This window comes from Brassica napus, chromosome C3, assembly GCF_020379485.1.
Source record: "Brassica napus cultivar Da-Ae chromosome C3, Da-Ae, whole genome shotgun sequence".
NCBI lineage: Eukaryota > Viridiplantae > Streptophyta > Magnoliopsida > Brassicales > Brassicaceae > Brassica > Brassica napus.
This window is the reverse complement of record NC_063446.1, coordinates 9,514,005-9,531,322: the sequence shown is the minus strand read 5'-3', so window position 1 is coordinate 9,531,322 and position 17,318 is coordinate 9,514,005. Positions and strand designations below refer to the sequence as shown.

General features: G+C 38.1%; 2 protein-coding genes and 3 non-coding genes across 5 annotated transcripts; all 5 read left to right on the top strand.

Moving 5' to 3' along the window:
• Window positions 1-3,193: 3,193 nt before the first annotated feature.
• On the top strand, window positions 3,194-7,519 carry LOC106387871 (B3 domain-containing transcription repressor VAL1). The gene is made up of 11 exons (XM_013827805.3): window positions 3,194-3,773; window positions 3,981-4,062; window positions 4,167-4,268; window positions 4,343-4,878; window positions 4,961-5,057; window positions 5,133-5,307; window positions 5,402-5,478; window positions 5,840-6,199; window positions 6,283-6,332; window positions 6,405-6,583; window positions 6,654-7,519. The coding sequence occupies exons 1-11, from the start codon at window positions 3,646-3,648 to the stop codon at window positions 7,208-7,210; spliced, it is 2,343 nt and encodes a 780-aa protein (XP_013683259.2). The 5' UTR covers window positions 3,194-3,645; the 3' UTR covers window positions 7,211-7,519.
• A 1,131-nt stretch (window positions 7,520-8,650) lies between these two features.
• On the top strand, window positions 8,651-8,738 carry LOC125584961. The gene has a single exon (XR_007321854.1). It is a non-coding gene; the product is annotated as a small nucleolar RNA snoR114 (small nucleolar RNA).
• Window positions 8,739-9,711: 973 nt separating this feature from the next.
• LOC106383830 (mitogen-activated protein kinase kinase kinase 20-like) lies at window positions 9,712-11,091 on the top strand. The gene has a single exon (XM_013823885.3). The coding sequence runs from the start codon at window positions 9,859-9,861 to the stop codon at window positions 10,852-10,854; it is 996 nt and encodes a 331-aa protein (XP_013679339.1). The 5' UTR covers window positions 9,712-9,858; the 3' UTR covers window positions 10,855-11,091.
• A 539-nt stretch (window positions 11,092-11,630) lies between these two features.
• TRNAG-GCC lies at window positions 11,631-11,701 on the top strand. The gene has a single exon. It is a non-coding gene; the product is annotated as a tRNA-Gly (tRNA).
• A 4-nt stretch (window positions 11,702-11,705) lies between these two features.
• LOC125584960 lies at window positions 11,706-11,790 on the top strand. The gene has a single exon (XR_007321853.1). It is a non-coding gene; the product is annotated as a small nucleolar RNA snoR114 (small nucleolar RNA).
• Window positions 11,791-17,318: the final 5,528 nt, after the last annotated feature.

The following is a 17,318-nucleotide window of genomic DNA, read 5'->3' as shown; positions in this document are numbered from 1 at the left end:
GCCTATTAGCAATTATCTTAGAGATAACCTTGTAAACCACATTGCAGCAACTGATAGGCCTATAGTCACCAAGGGAGCATGCTTCTGGTTTTTAGGAATCAAAGCGATGGATGTTGTGTTCAAGTCTTTGAGCAATTTCCCATTCCTGAAGAATTCACCCACTGCAGCAACTACATCACTCCCCACAGTGTCCCAAGAGGCTCTAATGAACTCTACAGAATAACCATCAGGTCCTGGGCTCTTGTTTAGCGGCATAGAGAAAATGGTTCCCTTGATTTCGCACTCGAGAACATTTCTGCAGAGATAAGCTTTTTCCAAATCAGAACACCGGAAGGGAAGAAGATCCTGAATATCCGAGAGAGAGGCCAAAGACTCTGGCATATCAGTGGTTCCTAATATATTCTGAAAGTAAGCAGCTGAATGCTCCTTTAGACCTTCCGTAGTCGCAATAAACCTGTCGTCCTGATCCCTCAAGAAATGAATATGATTCCTAGTGGCATGCTGAGAAACGGTATGATGGTAAAATGTTGTATTACGGTCACCAACGTCCGCCCATCTCACTCTCGATTGTCTATAAAACTTATGTTCCGCATTAAGAAGGATATTGAGCTGAGCCCGCTGAACATGCTCCTCCCTTGCAGTTTCCTGATCTGGAGCAGTGAGGAGAGAACGTTGGAGATTGTCTACCACTGCAGACTGCTCCTTCACCCGACAAGAAATACCACTATAATGACGCTTATTTAAACATCGCAAGACCCCCTTAAGCAATTTTAAAGAACGGACCAGCTTGAACTGATTAGTCCCCACAATGTGATCAAACTGCCAACCTTCATTAACCAACTCCGAGTACTCAGGATGGTCAGTGACATGGTGGAAAAAATTAAACGGTTTACACACTCGACGAGTATGAGACGGGAGCCGAAATAAACAAGGAGCGTGATCAGATTGATCTGGATCCAAGAAATCAGCATAAGAATCTGGAAAAGAAGAAGCCCACTGCTGGTTAATAAACGCATGATCAATCTTAGTAGATATGGGGTTATCATCCTGATTGTTTCGCCATGTGAAAGGGAGACCCTTGGCTTGTGCCTCAAACAATTCTGCCTCCTTAAGAGATAGATTTGTATCCTCAATACCCGAAATATCCACTCTAGCCGAGAGATGGTTGGAATGATGCTCTGATCTCAGGGTCTGGTTGAAGTCCCCGAGCACTGCCCAAGGACAACGAGAAACCGGCGTTGTGGCGTGCAAATCGACTAACTCCGTCCAAAGAAAAACCCGATCCTCCAGTAAATTAAAACCGTAGACAAAAGATACAGTAATATTCAGATTTTCTGCTGGAACATGAATACCACAAGTAACTGATTGAGCTGAAGCCTGATAAATAAAAACAGAAACCGAGGATCCCAAACAATGACAATTCTGCCTAATTCGTGCTCTGCAAAATTTCCAAAAAATTTCCACCCCCGGGGAATAGCATTAGCCCTGGGACGGATCCGGATATCCGGGAAATTTAGGGTATCCGGATCCGTCGGATCCGTGGATTTAATATCCGGATCCGGATTCGTGGTTTCCGGATATCCGGGTTTCGGATATCCGTCTCGATATTCTATTATCCACGGATATCCGGATTCGGATCCGGATCCGTCAAAATAATTAAAAATAATTTTTTTAATAAAAAATATTATTTTTTTAATATAATACATAAATTAAATATTTATAAATATATTTATATATGTTTATAATATTGTAAAAACTAAAATATAATATAATAAAATTAATTCATGTATAAATATTAATATATCAAATATAAATATTAATAAAATTTAAAAATTTAATGTATTTTAAAAATACGGATCCGGACCTAAAAATTTAGATATCCGGATCCGGATTCGGTTTGCACGGATCCAAGATTTTACTATCCGGATTCGGATCCGGGCACCCCGGATATCCTATTTTCGGAGCGGATCCGGAGCGGATCTCGGATTGAATCCGGATCTCGGATAATAAGTCTCAGGCCTAAATAGCATGTACTATACGATCTTTATTAATCTCCAAAATGTGAGTTTCCAAAAAAGCTCCGAACAAGGGTTTATGGATATTAATCCAGTCCTTAGTCATAGTGTGGCGTCTATCGTTGTTAAGCCCTCTTACATTCCACGCAAAAAACATTACATTCCACGCAAAAAACATTATTAATTTCATGATACTTGAAGTCTAAATAGGGTTAAGATATAATGAAAGGCATGCAAAATATACGAATCATGTATTATGCAATACGAAATAACGAAAAGAAAGACGTGTATTCAATAAAAAAATACAGTATTTATCATCTATTGATGGTTTAATTATTTATTATTATTATTTTTCGTTATCAACTATTTAGAAATGTGTTGTTTTCATATTCTGGAAAAACTGGTTATGAAATAAAATTTATCACATAGATAAGGTGATGATTTGGAATGGTGGCGCACGGCGGAGGTTTTTAGGGTTTGGCGACGGATGGGAGAGACTAAAGAGAGAATAAGTTTTTCTCTCCTCTTTCTATGTTTCGGCTTTCTTCCCTAGTCCGAGATAAAATATCTTTTATATAGTTAAATCGGGGAGTTGCCAAAAAAATAGTTACGTCGGGGTTGGTTGGATACTATAGTTTTTGGTTATAAAGTATCCAAGTTTTGTTTGAATGCACTCAAAATATCCGAGTCAATCAAGATACCAAACAAACTATATAATCGTTCGGAAAATACAAATCTTGATCTTATAAAAAATTATGGTATTCAACAAAACAAAAAAGACCATAAAGGGAAGTCTTCTTGTGTGTGTATTCAACTGTCATGCATGGCTCTACTACCATTCATAATTTTCCCAAAAGTAAAAAAAGAAGCATAAACAAGTTTTTAGATCCCTTTTAAGCAAAAAAGTGATTTTATAACCCAATTCGACACAAAAACATATAATAAAATTACGTCATCATACGCATTAATCGTGAGTATAATAGGGAAACAAAAAATATCTTATTTTCCCAAATATTGGATTCATACAAATCCTTCTAATTCATATCCATAAATGTAAACAAAATCTTAACGAAAAATAAAAAAAGTCGATAAGTGAATTAAAAAGAAGGAAAAAAAAAACACAAAATAGTCTTTCACTTTCTTTCACATCTAATCTCTCTGTTTATTACTTTGGAGTTTGGTCTTAAGCGGCGCGTGCTCAAGCGTCGTGCATGCATTTTTTATGCGTTTCGTTTCCTCTCAAAATCTCTTTCTCCTCTTTCTCTTGCATGCTCTCTCTCTTCATCATCTCCTCCTCTCTCTCTCTCTCTCTCCGACCCATAATTTTAATTTTACATCGAAAAAATAAACGAAAAAACAAAACAAAAACACAAACCTCGTCGCCGTTACAGTCCCCTCCTCTCTCTCTCAATTCGCCGTCTTCTTCTTCTACTCCCCACCGTGAGTTTCACTCAACCTCCTCTGATATCTAACGCTGACTTAGATTGACCCACGTGGATATGCATGTTCGTGACTCCAATTCACGTCGATTCCACCTCCGATTCGTCTCTCCGGCGCCGTTAGGGTTTTAAGATTTTTCCGATTTCAATTTGCGAAAAATCCGGTGTGGGAAAGGTTGTGACTTTTGAGGATGTTTGAAGTCAAAACGGGGTCAAAGGTGTGCATGAACGCATCTTGTGGCTCGACCTCTACTGTTGAATGGAAGAAAGGCTGGCCTCTTCGATCTGGTTCTCTCGCTGATCTCTGCTTTCGTTGCGGGTATCTCTCTCTCTCTCATCTCATTGGGGACACAAAGTCTCGATCTTTTTACCTGTTTGTGTTCTTGTCTCTTTTGACTATTTGTTAAATTCTTATTGCTTATTCGTTTTACCAATCTTGACTCTTTTTGATCTATAAATAGGATACAGTTAATACACAGACATAAGTGATGATTGATTTTGCAATGATTGTGTGTTAATTTAATAGATCGGCTTACGAGACTTCTCTGTTCTGTGAAACATTCCATTTGGAGCAATCTGGTTGGAGGGATTGCTATTTATGCAACAAGGTTGGTTTTGTTTTTAATAACTCCCTCTTTTTTAAAATTTTTTTTTTTTTTTTTGTTAATTTTCTCTGTAATATTGGTTTGATTGAGATTCTGTAATGTGACAGAGACTTCATTGTGGATGCATTGCCTCTAAGCTCATGGTCGAGTTTATGGACTATGGTGGTGTTGGTTGTACTTCCTGTACTAACTGCCATCAACTCAATCTGGTGAGTTTTGGAATATTATTACAAGCTGTTGTTCTAATGGTTCTGTCTTAAACGATTCTCTTTTTCTTTTGCAGAATAAGAGAGGTGAGAATCCAGTTGTGTTTAGCAGATTGGCAATGAACAGCCAACATACAAATGGAGAAAGTGGAATTAGTAGTATAAGAAGCGAAGCTGATCTCTTTTCTCAGCCACTAGTCCCTGGGGATGATAAAAGAGAAGAGTTCATGGCTCAGCGTGGGTTTGCTAATTTTATGAAACCAGATAATAATAATGCTGGGGAAATGCATGAACCGTCATCAACACCTTCACAGCCATCTTTGAATATGGCTTTGGCAACACTTCCTTATAGCCCATCTTTTGCAACCCCTGTTGTTGATGGGAAGACACTCATGGGTGCTGCTTCTCAATCTCAGTCCCACATTGGCCAATGCTCTGCTTCTAGTATACTTCAAAAGCCTTCAAAATCTGTCCCTGGAACTCCTCCTGGGACTAGCAAATCTGCTCAGGCCCGGATCGGTAGGCCTCCAGTAGAAGGGCGTGGGAAAGGCCATTTGCTTCCTCGGTATTGGCCAAAATACACTGATAAAGAGCTTCAGCAGATCTCTGGAAAGTATCCTTTTTATAGTCTTTGCTCAACGTTTTACTTTTGACACAAAACTCCCATCTTTTTTTCCTTAACAGTTTTCTTTTAGTTTGAATTTGAACATTGTACCTCTTTTTGAGAAAACTCTTAGTGCAAGTGATGCCGGTCGCATTGGTCGTCTTGTTCTTCCAAAAGCATGTGCAGAGGTAACTTTTCACATTGTCCATTGAGATCTCTCTCTAAAGATCTAAAGACTGAAGAGTGGGGATGGTGTTGTGTAGGCTTATTTTCCTCCCATTAGTCAATCTGAAGGCATTCCTTTGAAGATTCAAGATGTGAGGGGTAAGGAGTGGACGTTCCAGTTCAGATTCTGGCCCAATAACAACAGTAGAATGTATGTCTTAGAAGGTGTCACTCCCTGCATACAGTCCATGATGCTACAAGCTGGTGATACAGGTACGAGCAACTTTATATAGAGACTCTGAGTACATTCTTGTTTTTTTCTTCTGCGTTCTCTCATTGTGTGGGGATTCTTCTTGGTCTTGTACAGTAACTTTCAGCCGGGTTGATCCTGGTGGAAAACTAATCATGGGTGCCAGGAAGGCAGCTTATACTGTAGACATGCAGGTTTGGGTTTCTACTAGCTAGTTTTGTTAGGATTGTGAGCACGCATTTAACATAGTATCAGAGCCCGAACACACCCTGCCCAACCGAACCCGAAATTGATTAGGCCCAATAGAGATCCGATTGATCTTGAACCGGTGTGGCAAATCTGACCCAAATCCTATATTAGGATGATTGTCGAGATTAATGGTCAAAAGAACCATCATGTTTCACTGGGACATGAGTAATATATAAAGTGTTAGGACCAATCCAGTTACGGTGGTTTTAAGTTGGAAGCCCTAGATATTGATAAACCCGAATTCAACAGAATGTGCTAGTTTTTTTCTTCTGCTTAATTCCATTCTTATCCAATCTTTATAAACAGGGGTGTGGTCTCACCAACGGTACTTCGAACGAGGACACATCATCCTCTGGTGTTACAGAGAACCCGACCTCTATAAATGCTTCCTCGTGTCCATCACAAACTCCTGAAGAACTGAAAGGTTTGCCTGAGCATTTGAGCTTGAAGAAGAGTGAGATGAATGGAGGGAGGATTTGCGATGATCCTTCACGTGTTAAAGACAAGAAGAGGACTCGAACCATTGGGGCCAAAAATAAGAGACTGCTTTTGCATAGTGAAGAGCTGAGAGTCACTTGGGAAGAAGCTCAGGAGTTGCTTCGTCCCTCTCCTAATGCAAAGCCCACCGTTGTCGTCGTCGAGGATCATGAGTTTGAAGAGTTTGACGTAAGTGGTAGATCGTGTGAGTAAGTTTTTTTACTTGACTGCCCTCAGCTAAGTCATGTTTCTTGTTTTTATGTTATGCACAGGAACCTCCTGTCTTTGGAAAGAGAACTATAATTACTTCAAGACCTTCAGGGTAAGTTTCTGCACTTGGTGCTTACCGTCAGCTTTTCAAGCCATTTTTCTAACGCTTATCTTTGTGAGCCAGTGAACAAGAAAGATGGGCATCGTGCGATGACTGCACTAAATGGAGAAGGTTACCTGTAGACGCTCTTCTCCCCGCAAAGTGGACATGTTCAGACAATGTTTGGGACGTGAGCAGGTGTTCGTGTTGTGCACCTGAGGAGAGTCTTAAAGATCTTGAGAATGTTCTTAGAGCCGGAAAAGGTATGATTTCTATTATACATTGGACTCTAGCTTGTTGCAAGCACTAACTGTCTTTTGTGTATATGTTTAGAGTACAAGAAGAGAAGAATCCAGGCGGCAAAAACTGAGGAAGAACCGTCAGGTCTGGATGCACTAGCGAGTGCGGCTAGTGCAGCAGTCTTGGGAGACGCTCTAGGAGGCGACTCAGAGGTTGCGACCACGACGAGACATCCAAGACACAGGGTTGGATGCTCTTGCATAGTGTGCATTCAGCCGCCGAGTGGGAAAGGTAGGCACAAGCCCACGTGTGGGTGTACGGTGTGCAGCACGGTGAAGAGAAGGTTCAAAACGTTGATGATGAGGAGGAAGAAGAAGCAGTTAGAGCGCGATGAAATAGCAGCAGCAGCAGAAGCATATGAGGAGCACAACAACAAGGAAGCGGCGGAACAGGGTGAGACTGATGAGAATAACGGAGAGAAGGAAGGGAGGATTGATCTGAACTGTGATCCTTATAACAGAGAAGACGTTGAAGCTGTGAAAGAGGAGAGTAAAAGAAGAGAATGTTCGGGGGTGGCTGATGATGTTTTAGGATTAACGGAGCTAGGAGGAGAGGCTGCAAGCTGTGAAGAGTTAAAAGCTGCTACCTAATATGAAGAAAACAAAAAAACTAAACTCATAGCTACCTTATCTTAATATGTTCTGTAATGAAGGACACCAAGAGGAGAAGAGTACAGTTTTGTGTTTGATTTTTTCATAGTTTTAGGCAGAAACAAGCTTTTGCATTTTTGTTTTTGGTTTTTATGGTCTTTGTTGAGTTTGGTGGTGGTGGGTTTTAGGCTGTCTCCATCGATCTAGGTTTTGCATGTGTTAAAATGGAGCTTTGGTGTTTGGTGATGAAACAGTTGAATTTGTTGTTGTGTTTCAACCTTACATGGAAAGCATTAGGTTTAAACTTTATTTTTCTTCTTATCTATATGCTGGCTGTTTTATCAGAACTTTTGTGTTCCCCCCAAGTTGTATCTTATGCCGTCTTTCCCTTTCCATGTCTTTGTATTAGCCAGCGGTTAAGCTAAACGTTAGCCCTTTGATCTTTCAATTAATTTATATGGCCCTGTTTGTTCATCAAAGCACCAGTGGTCTAGTGGTAGAAAAGTACCTTGCCACGGTACAGACCTGGGTTCGATTCCCGGCTGGTGTAGATTTGTCGTAGAGGAGCTGTGATGATATTGGCTTAGCCGATGGTTGGGTCCATCGTGTTCTTCTGATAACCTCAGATGTCATTGCCTGGTGACTGAGCTCTTACAATTTTTTAATCTGTTAAATTCGAATCCATTTTGAATTGGGGTTATAAATAACTGTACTGAAAGCACTTCTCTATTTAATTATTCTTCTTTCTTCATTTTCCAGTACACAGTTGTAAAATATATATTGGATTACCAAAACTGATTTATAGAAACCACTATAACAAAGCTGATTCTTATGGTTTTAGCTTACAGAAACCACTCTAACAAAGCTGGCATCTTTTGATCCATGAGCTATGTTAAATGGAATATCCATTGGTATAGATTTTTGTTTGCAGTTCCAGGAGCTGATATCATCCCTTGGACTGTTGTCTTGGAGATTTCTTCATAAACAGATTCAGGTTTGCACATCACTGATATAGTCTAAGTAGTACATTTGTCTTTTCTGCCGTTTCTTAGGTATATATAGCCTTGGTGATCTCTTTATTATGGTTTTGTTCAAAAAATAATTACCCACGGCCTCGTCTAACTAATAAGTTTGTCTGCTAATAGTTTATTTTGGTTTTACAATGGAATGGTTTAGCTAATTGATGACTTTCTTAATAGGATGGGTTATGTCTTGTTGTTGCTGGCTGTTATCACAAGTTGTGTCCACCAAATTGTATCATATGCCCCCTTCCCCTTTCTCATTCCCTTTTCTCTATCTTTTGCTCTTATTTTAACCAATTCACTTATAAATGTGGTCTTGTTTGTTCATCAAAGCACCATTGGTCTAGTGGTAGAATAGTACCCTGCCACGGTACAGACCCGAGTTCGATTCCCGTTTGGTGCATGATTCGTTGTAGTGGAGCTGTGATGATATTGGCTTTAGCGATGGATGGGTCCTTCGCATTCTTCTGATCAATTTCAGAAGTGATTGCCATGTGACTGAGCTCTTTATTTTTGCGTGTGTGCGCTAAGTAATTTATATGAAAGTTTTGAATCAAAAATTTGATCTAACGTAAGAAGTAGCTGTTCTCAAAGTATATGTAGTGCATTTGTGTGCTTTTAGTCAATGAGTGTGAGGTAGTGAGATAATACCTCATGAATTGAACTAAGATAAGCTATCGAGACTAAGAGGTAGTGTTGATTCTTGAAAACAAAGGTTGAGAGTTGAAGATTTTGTGACAGTTGCTCGTGTAGTGTTCGAATAGTCTTTTTTTTTTTTTTTTCATCTACTCATTTACTTTCTTTTGGGTGTAATAGTATTATCTCTATCGTCTCATGGAGAAAATGAATACGTCCGTGTTTAACAATTATACAGTGGGCTAATAAATATATATGATATACGTCGTTGAATTAAATGTATGTATACAAGATCGCTTCAAGGCTATTTATGTACGTCTATAATTTGAAGATTTTGTGAAAGTCAGCTACCCCGATAGTGTACAATCTGTCCTGTCATAACGTCTGTATAACCGTGCGGCTCAAGGTGTTTTGACATTGCGTGAAAATTAAATTAAATGCTTGATCCAACTGTTAAGATATTATTGGATTTTGTCTATCTTTTTTTTTTTTGCTTAGTGATAAGTTGATAACACATGCTGTGTATATTTAAAAGGAATTCAGAACATTTTATTTTTAGTTAAAATCAAAATTTTAACGACGATAGTCCTAATACAAGTCGAACAAAGGTAAAATTGTTTTCACCGTGTGGGTTAAGAAAATATTTCTATTGGGTTAAAAGTAAAAATTGTCCAAAAGCAATTACGTAAGATAATCGATCCAATGTTTAAGAATTGGATTGTGGGAACAAAGACAGATTTTGTTATTTTCCTTTTTGGTTTGGTGACTACATTATCTTTTGTTGTGAAAAAAAAAAAAAAAGGAAACTGAGACTTGCAGAAAAAGGAAATTGGGAGTTGTCGACGCGTTATCCGTATATGTATGTGTATATATTTGGTGTGACGCTTTCTGAACGAACAAACATTATTTGCTAATTCTCTCAGACTTCACTTCACTTCACTTAGGGTTTCTTTCTTCTAAGCTTTGAGAATCCATCTTCAATTGTTTGCGATGGCAGGACCAGATTTGTTCTTTGTAAAGCTTCTCGGCAAAGGTTCCTTTGGTTCGGTCAGTCTCTATCAAGGCGTACGCTACGACGGCGCTATGGTCTCCGTAGCCGTCAAAACCTCGGACAGCCAACACGCCGAGTCTCTATTCAGAGAGGTTCAAATCCTGTCTGAATTCAAAGGGTGTCCGAGAATTGTCCAGTGCTACGAGACGAGAGTGGAAGCAAGTCTGAACCGATTTAATGGTTGTGTGGAGTACAAGATTCCCTTGGAGTACGCTCCTGGTGGAAGCCTGATGAGTTTCATCAACAAATTCAAAGACAATAAGCTGCCTGATCCTTTGATCAGAGACTTTACTCGTATGCTTCTCCAAGGCTTAGCCACGATCCACGCACACGGTTACGTTCACTGCGACCTCAAACCAGAGAACGTCCTCGTTTTCCCTAGGTACGCCTACAAGAACGGCGCGTGGAGATCTTCGTTCGAGTTGAAAATTTCTGATTTTGGTTTGTCGAGAAGGGAAGGAGACAGTAGCTGGTGGGAACCTAATCATCCGTTCGCGGGAACATCGATCTACATGTCTCCGGACTCGGTTTCTTACGGAGAGACAGGGAAAGATCTCGACTTATGGTCGTTGGGGTGCTGTGTACTGGAGATGTACACTGGGGAGGGACCTTGGTGTCATAAGAACTATGAAGTGGATGATCTCATGAATGGCCAAGAGCCGCTGATTCCAAGCGACCTTCCTTTCGAAGCAAAACTCTTTATCATGACTTGCTTTGCGCCTAGGACAAAAGACGCGACAAGATTGTTGAAGCATATATTCGTGCGTGAAGACGACGGGAACAAGATCACACAGCCTTCTCCTGTGAGTGATAATATAAAGGCAAAATCAGCTCTGCAACTGGCGAACTTTGTTAGAAGGAATGTTTCTACAACCAAAACCATTCGTGTGCTTGCTGCTGCTCAAGTCATGCCTAGTAAGACCATCATGGCCTAGCTTTGCTCCTGTTCCACTACCTCATCTTCTTTAATCAGTAGTTCATCTCGTTTATTTTAATTGATTTAGTAGAGAATTATGTATATTGGCTTTTTGTCTATAAAACAATTTGATACTTCATCTTTTCTTCTTCTTATTATGCGATATATCTTTTCTCCTTTGACTAGTTGAATTGTATATATGTGTATGTGTACAAGTTCGCTGGAGATTGTTTATTTCTATAACTTTTATAACTTCCATGATTATCTGCAATATCGCTTTAAGTTTATCATATCTTTAACTTGGAGGTAACAGAACTTCACAAGTTGCAGGAGAATACTCAAGTCATCTATTTCTTTAACGAGATGTTGGCAGTATAATACAGATTAATATTCAACTACTAAGAAAAATAACTGGCTTACAATTTTTAAGCATTGATATAACAATTACCCAGAATTGGGGTGTTTGTCTTTAAAACAACACAAGATTACAGAACACCCTGAACAGGTAAACAAATTATATCAAGATAATCATCTAGGCATTGTATATGAGCTCCATTTATGCTTAACTACCCAAACAAGGTTTACAAACCTCGGTGATTCTGCCACATATTTATTCTTGCTAGGTCACTATCAAAACAATATCATGATCAACTCTGCTTGCCTGAGGAACAATCATTCTGTAAATAAGATCTGAAAACCCAAACTCTCTCTCTCTCTCCCTCCCATTATGTTTCCGTCTTGTGGATGTATAGAGATTGAGGATAAATAAGATCTCTGTAATCAAGTTATCAATCAGCACCAGTGGTCTAGTGGTAGAATAGTACCCTGCCACGGTACAGACCCGGGTTCGATTCCCGGCTGGTGCACAAAGAGCTGTGAAGAAATTGGCAATAGCGTTGGTTGGGTCCTTCGCATTCTTCTGCTTCACGTGATGAGATTTGCCGCACCTGAGCTCTTCTTTTGTTTATTTTTCAAACTTTTTCTTAACTAACTAACATTCTCTTCTCATTGTGTTTATCTTTGTATTCTAACTATGAACATTTTCTTCTAACATATAACAATCTCCCAGAGATTTTTTTTTTTTTTTTTTTTTTTTTTTTTGGTTCTAACACTTTCTTCAGCTCTGTCCTCTAACATATAACAATGTCTCAGATAATGGGTCCTCTAATTAGATTTTTTTTTTTTTTTTAATAACTCTGGTATCTGGGCAGTCACATTCCCAACTATCCCCGAAAGGGGTCCAGCGCCCCAACGGAAGGGATGTTAAAATCCTCTAATTAGATTTTAATATAATAGTTTTTTTATACAATAAACAAGACATGTTTACAAGACTGTTTTTTTTTTTTTTTTTAACACTGTTTACAAGACTGTTAAACAAACAAAAGTACCATTCTTTATCATGAAACAGTAACATGTCCCTTCGGCACAACAGCTTGGTCGTGGTAAATGGTGTCTGATACTTTGCTCGGTGGCCAATACCATGACAGGTCTTCCAACAATGTTCACTATTGGGAGTGGACCCTCTGCATACACAATCTCCAACAATTAAAAACTGATCACAAGAATGCACATGATACGTTTCGAGATTTACCAATACCAGTTATGAGAATGAAAGCTCTTGTTGCGATTGTCTCCGAGTACAAAGACATAACCTTTGGGAACAAACTACAGATGAGGAGAAAACATTATCCTATTACTTAATGAAGGATGAACATGTGGTAATAAGTACAATTTGCTCACCATTGGTTCCATTCCATTATGATATTGGCTCCAAGACAAACTCACGAACCTGCATTACCATATCCAGAGGTTAAAACAGCATCTTGATAAAAAAAGTTTTTAAGTCCATTTTCTGAAAAAACTTGTTGTCCAAGAAAGCCTCTATAAAAGTAAAATACCGACCCGAGGTGAACAAAGACTTCAATGGATGAGATGAGAATAGGATCAATCAACAAGTGGATTGGATTAAGGGGACTTACTTCAACCCAGTCACCTTCACTTGCAACTATCCTCTTTATGAAAACATCATTCAAGCAGTAACCATGTTCCTGCAATTCAAAAGATAACATCAAATAATTAATCAAGAATATAAGATACCACACAAAGGTTGAAGCAAAATCTTTGAAACTGTCACCTACCACTAAAATTGGAGGAGCCTTGAAGATTACTATATCTGAAACCTCTGGCTTCCTGAAAAAGTAGGAGACCTGGGCACACACACAGATTTAGACATAGCAAACTTTCAAACAAAAATCCATACTAAATAACTAACAGCTCAAGTTGCAGTCTAGCAAGTGGCCTATGGAAGTAGAACAACATTCACATCAGTGTAATCAAGTTTACTATAAAAATCTGTACATATTCAAAAACACTATAAGAGTAACTAACACACAACTAATACCTACAGAACAACCTACACCAATCAAGCTTAGCTATAACAATAACGTTCTAATAAACGTAAAGAGTCCTAAAGGTAACTATTACAGTCCTAAAGATGCCATCTTTATCATAGGAGCTTGCTCGGAAACAGTACCTTCTCCGCCATTACGCGATCACCGAAGATGTATATATATATATATTTTTTATTTTTTTTTTAATTTTTTTTTTGATAATCCAGGGGTTCCATTCTCCTGGGTCCGGTCAGGCAGCGGTTCACTTCACCCGGGAGAGCTGTACCTGGGTTGGATCGAACCCAATACAGCTTTGGTATAATACAGCTTTGGTATCCAGAAGAGGCAGGGTAGTTTCCACTTGGGGAGGGAATCGAACCCGGATGGTGGTTGCCACCACAGACCCGTCCTGCCACTTGGACTACCTCGTCCGGACATGTATATATTTTTTACCCGCACAGTTAGTTGGTTTTACTTTGAACCATCATGTTACACTTTGTGTAATCCAGTTTAATTGCAACAAAAAAAGTAGCGTCGAGCCGTCGATTCGATAAAAAAAAAAGTACTCATGCAAGTACATTTAGGTGTGAATCATGTTAGTGTTAGTTTGATTCTTTGACAATTTCTGTTTTCAAGTATTAATGTTTATTTTATAATGAGTTTTCTATTGAAATGCATAAAACTAATACTAAAAAGCTATGACTTTCGGTCATAGAAATTAATTTACGTTTAGCTAGCATTTTAGTATCAACTAGGTTACAATGAGAGATTAGAGCTAACACTAAAACTCAAGTAATGATGTTCTTTAAACAATAGTAGTACATCTTTTGGTCAAAGAAATAATTTAATGTTGACACTTAACAAGGACGGGGCTAAGTAAAATCTCAGTCACATGTTGAGATTTTTCTTCTTTTTTTATATATGCTAGGTGCATGGTCTCCGCGCAAGCGCAGGATCGGCTACATTATAGGTGTATTGTATAGTTTTGTTTACGGGATTTTATTGTTTTTTGTCTATAATGTGATTGATTGGACTTTGGATATTACATAGGTTGATGAGTTTGATATAAGAATGAACGACGAAGTCATATGTTGATATTTTTATATCTTATATGTTCAAAGTTGAGGGTGATGGAACTTGTTAGTGTTTACTTAGGTAGTTGTTTGTATATAAATCAAATAGTGCATGGAAAAAGATAATAAATTTGGATTTAAAATGTTAGGGTTTCAAAATAACTGGGTCTTGAATCTGTGGTTTAGTCTAATACTGAAAAAACTGTTAGGACTTCAACTCCTTTTTTTCTCTATGTCGGGAATGTGGGCACTAATTTCCCGATTCAAGTAGGTAAAATTGTTTCTTAGTTTGTGAGATTGAAAAGCGTAGATTGATTTTAAGCATGATTGATGAGAGGTTTACTTGCATCAGCTTCGTCTGCCGTGGGTGTTGAGTTTCGTCGGCGCCAGATGTTAGACATGCAAGAGAGAATATCTGAATATGTTAATTTCGTGTTTTGTTTTTTCTTCTCTCGTATTTTTTGGGTTCCACTCTTTGCTCAGGCTGTACAAAAGATGAAGTCTGGCTAGGTCGTCTCACTTCTTTGAAGTATTCCCTTGATTAACCTCCCACCAACATCTATCTTCTGATTCTGTCTTGAAGTCGAGGAGCTTCCAGAAAAATTAGCTTCCATCTGCTGTTCCGCTTGGAATGGAGAGTTCTGAAATGCCGCATAAAAAACATATTGGCAAATAACTAATGATTGTCAACAACTATCACTATACTAAATAGAAAATAAATCAAGGTTTTTTGTTCTGCACAAACTAAAATCTTACAACAGGGTTGTCACGGTCTTTTTTCAGGAGCAAGATCTTTTTCTTCCCAGAAACCATAGTCAATGCAATTCTTGGGAGAGAGCTATCCATGACAGAGGCTAAAGTTACGTAGATGAAAAAATAGATCAGAAACACAGTAGATTTTTTCAAATAAGGAAAATATGGGATAAGTTGTTGACTAATTACCAGTTTCAGTTGTTAGTATGTCATTCCACTTGAATTTGCCTGATTGTAATCTTGCTTGGAGCTGCCAAATATTTTATGTTTACCAATTTCTAGGTTTGTGTTCGCAATCACTTGCAGCACCTAGCAACCTCAAAACGATCGACTTTCACAATGGAATCTGCTTTCAAAGATGGCATGTAATGATTAGCATGTCCGACGGGAGTAAACCCATGAATCACGGAATCTGCAAATAGTATTATCCAACAAAGAATCAGGAAATAAATTAAAACAATTATGTTAAATAAGTGTGATAGATCGAAGATTAACTTACCTTTTCATCGAGGAAAAGAACCGTGATTCCCACAAACTCTCTGTCTTTCTTGAAATTTAGGGAATCCCAGAAGCGGAGGAAGCCAGAGGCTATGCTCTGACTACTAAGACCAAGACGGAGAGACTCGAAGGTTGAGTGACGGACGCCGGGACGCCGGTTTGACGAACTGGAGAGACAAAGAGAAACATTTTCTAGAAGATGGTTAAAGCTAAGAGGAATCGATGAGTTTTGTAGAGATGCAGATTGAATTCATCAAAGATGAGAATCATATATATATGGTTTACAGAGGGGCTACAAATCAGGAACATTTATGATCAAGCGATTTAAGATGGGGACATGAAGAGTTCACCGGTGAAAAAATAGATGACAAACATACACACGGCGCAACTCTGTAACTCAGACTTGTTTGAGACAATGATGAAAATAACTCATTAAACTACAACAGTTTACAATATCGAAAAACTATAATTGTTGCAAACTTAAGTTTTTTTTCATGTAACGTGATGAATCCCATTTAAAAATGAAATCCATAACACACTTGTAGGTCCGACCCTTAGAGGAAGCCGAAGAAGCAAGGGCTTCCGACCTTCATAAATATATATTAGGTTCGGCCATCAATGTACAAAGGTATCAGTTAGCTTAGTGGTATAAATGTTGGTGTTTATATCTCAATAACTCAGGTTCGAACCATAGGCTTGACACTTTTTTACACTTTTTAAAAATGGGGCCCACAAAACAACGACGTGGCGCGCTGAAGAGTGAGCAAAAACTGATCTATTATAATATAGATTTTTTTCATGTTGAGTTTTTTCTTTTGTGTAGGTGAGCCTAGCTAAGACGAACGAACCCATTATTTTCACTCATACATCGTTTTAATGGGTTTGGTACGTGAATTTATTTGTTTTTTTTTCTTTTGTTAACCGCGGGGATCCCAGGCGGTAAGTTCAGACTAATTCCCACGAGGCCTTCTATCCGGATACGCACGGTTATAGGTGAAAAGGTGTCCAAGGCGATTCGAACCCAGAACGGACACTCCAGCTGGAGTTCCATTACCACTAGATGAAGAGCTCTTGGTTATTTATTTGTTATTACATCATTTATAATCGTTGGACCACTTAAGATATACATTGTGGACCAAGTTAATCAATCAAACATCTACCATTCAGCAAAATTTGCATTTTTTGTCCAGTTCATATTTATTGATCTGGTTTTAAAATTTGTCATGACTCGTATAGAAAGCATACGTTAGAAATAAGATGTCCTTTTGTCACATAAAAAAAAGATGTCATTTTGTCTCGTCAAACTCTAAGAATTAATGTTTGTAAAAGTGACCTATGCTTGATGTTTTTAAAAAAAAAAAAATTCCAAGCTTTAAATTCTTCTGTATTTTTTATCAATTTAATTTTATTTTTAAAAATATATCTATATTATTATTCGAGAAGTCGGTTTTTTACACATTGCGCTCACGGTAATTTCAAAAAGTCAATTACTTTGATATCTTTAATGAATTAATACTATAATGTTATTGTCATTATCACTTTCTGTTTCCATTTTTATTAATAAAGTTTATTATCTTTCTATAAAACAAAAGGTAAACTATTTATTAGTATTTGTAACAAAATTGGTGTCGTGTTCACATTTACCCTCATGAATGGTCAAATACGTTGATATTATTAATAAATTAAAGTATTATGTAATTGTCACTATCAAAAATTTTATTTTATTTTTTATTTTTCTAAAACTAGCAAAAATAAAATATCTATAAATA

What these genes read in the sequence shown, in the direction of transcription:
- LOC106383830 (XM_013823885.3), top strand. Translation starts at nt 9,859, where the DNA reads ATGGCAGGACCAGATTTGTTCTTTGTAAAGCTTCTCGGCAAAGGTTCC.
- LOC106387871 (XM_013827805.3), top strand. Translation starts at nt 3,646, where the DNA reads ATGTTTGAAGTCAAAACGGGGTCAAAGGTGTGCATGAACGCATCTTGT. An exon ending in ACTGCCATCAACTCAATCTG is followed by an intron (nt 4,269 to 4,342) that starts GTGAGTTTTGGA and finishes TTTCTTTTGCAG; the next exon opens with AATAAGAGAGGTGAGAATCC. An exon ending in TTCCAAAAGCATGTGCAGAG is followed by an intron (nt 5,058 to 5,132) that starts GTAACTTTTCAC and finishes GGTGTTGTGTAG; the next exon opens with GCTTATTTTCCTCCCATTAG.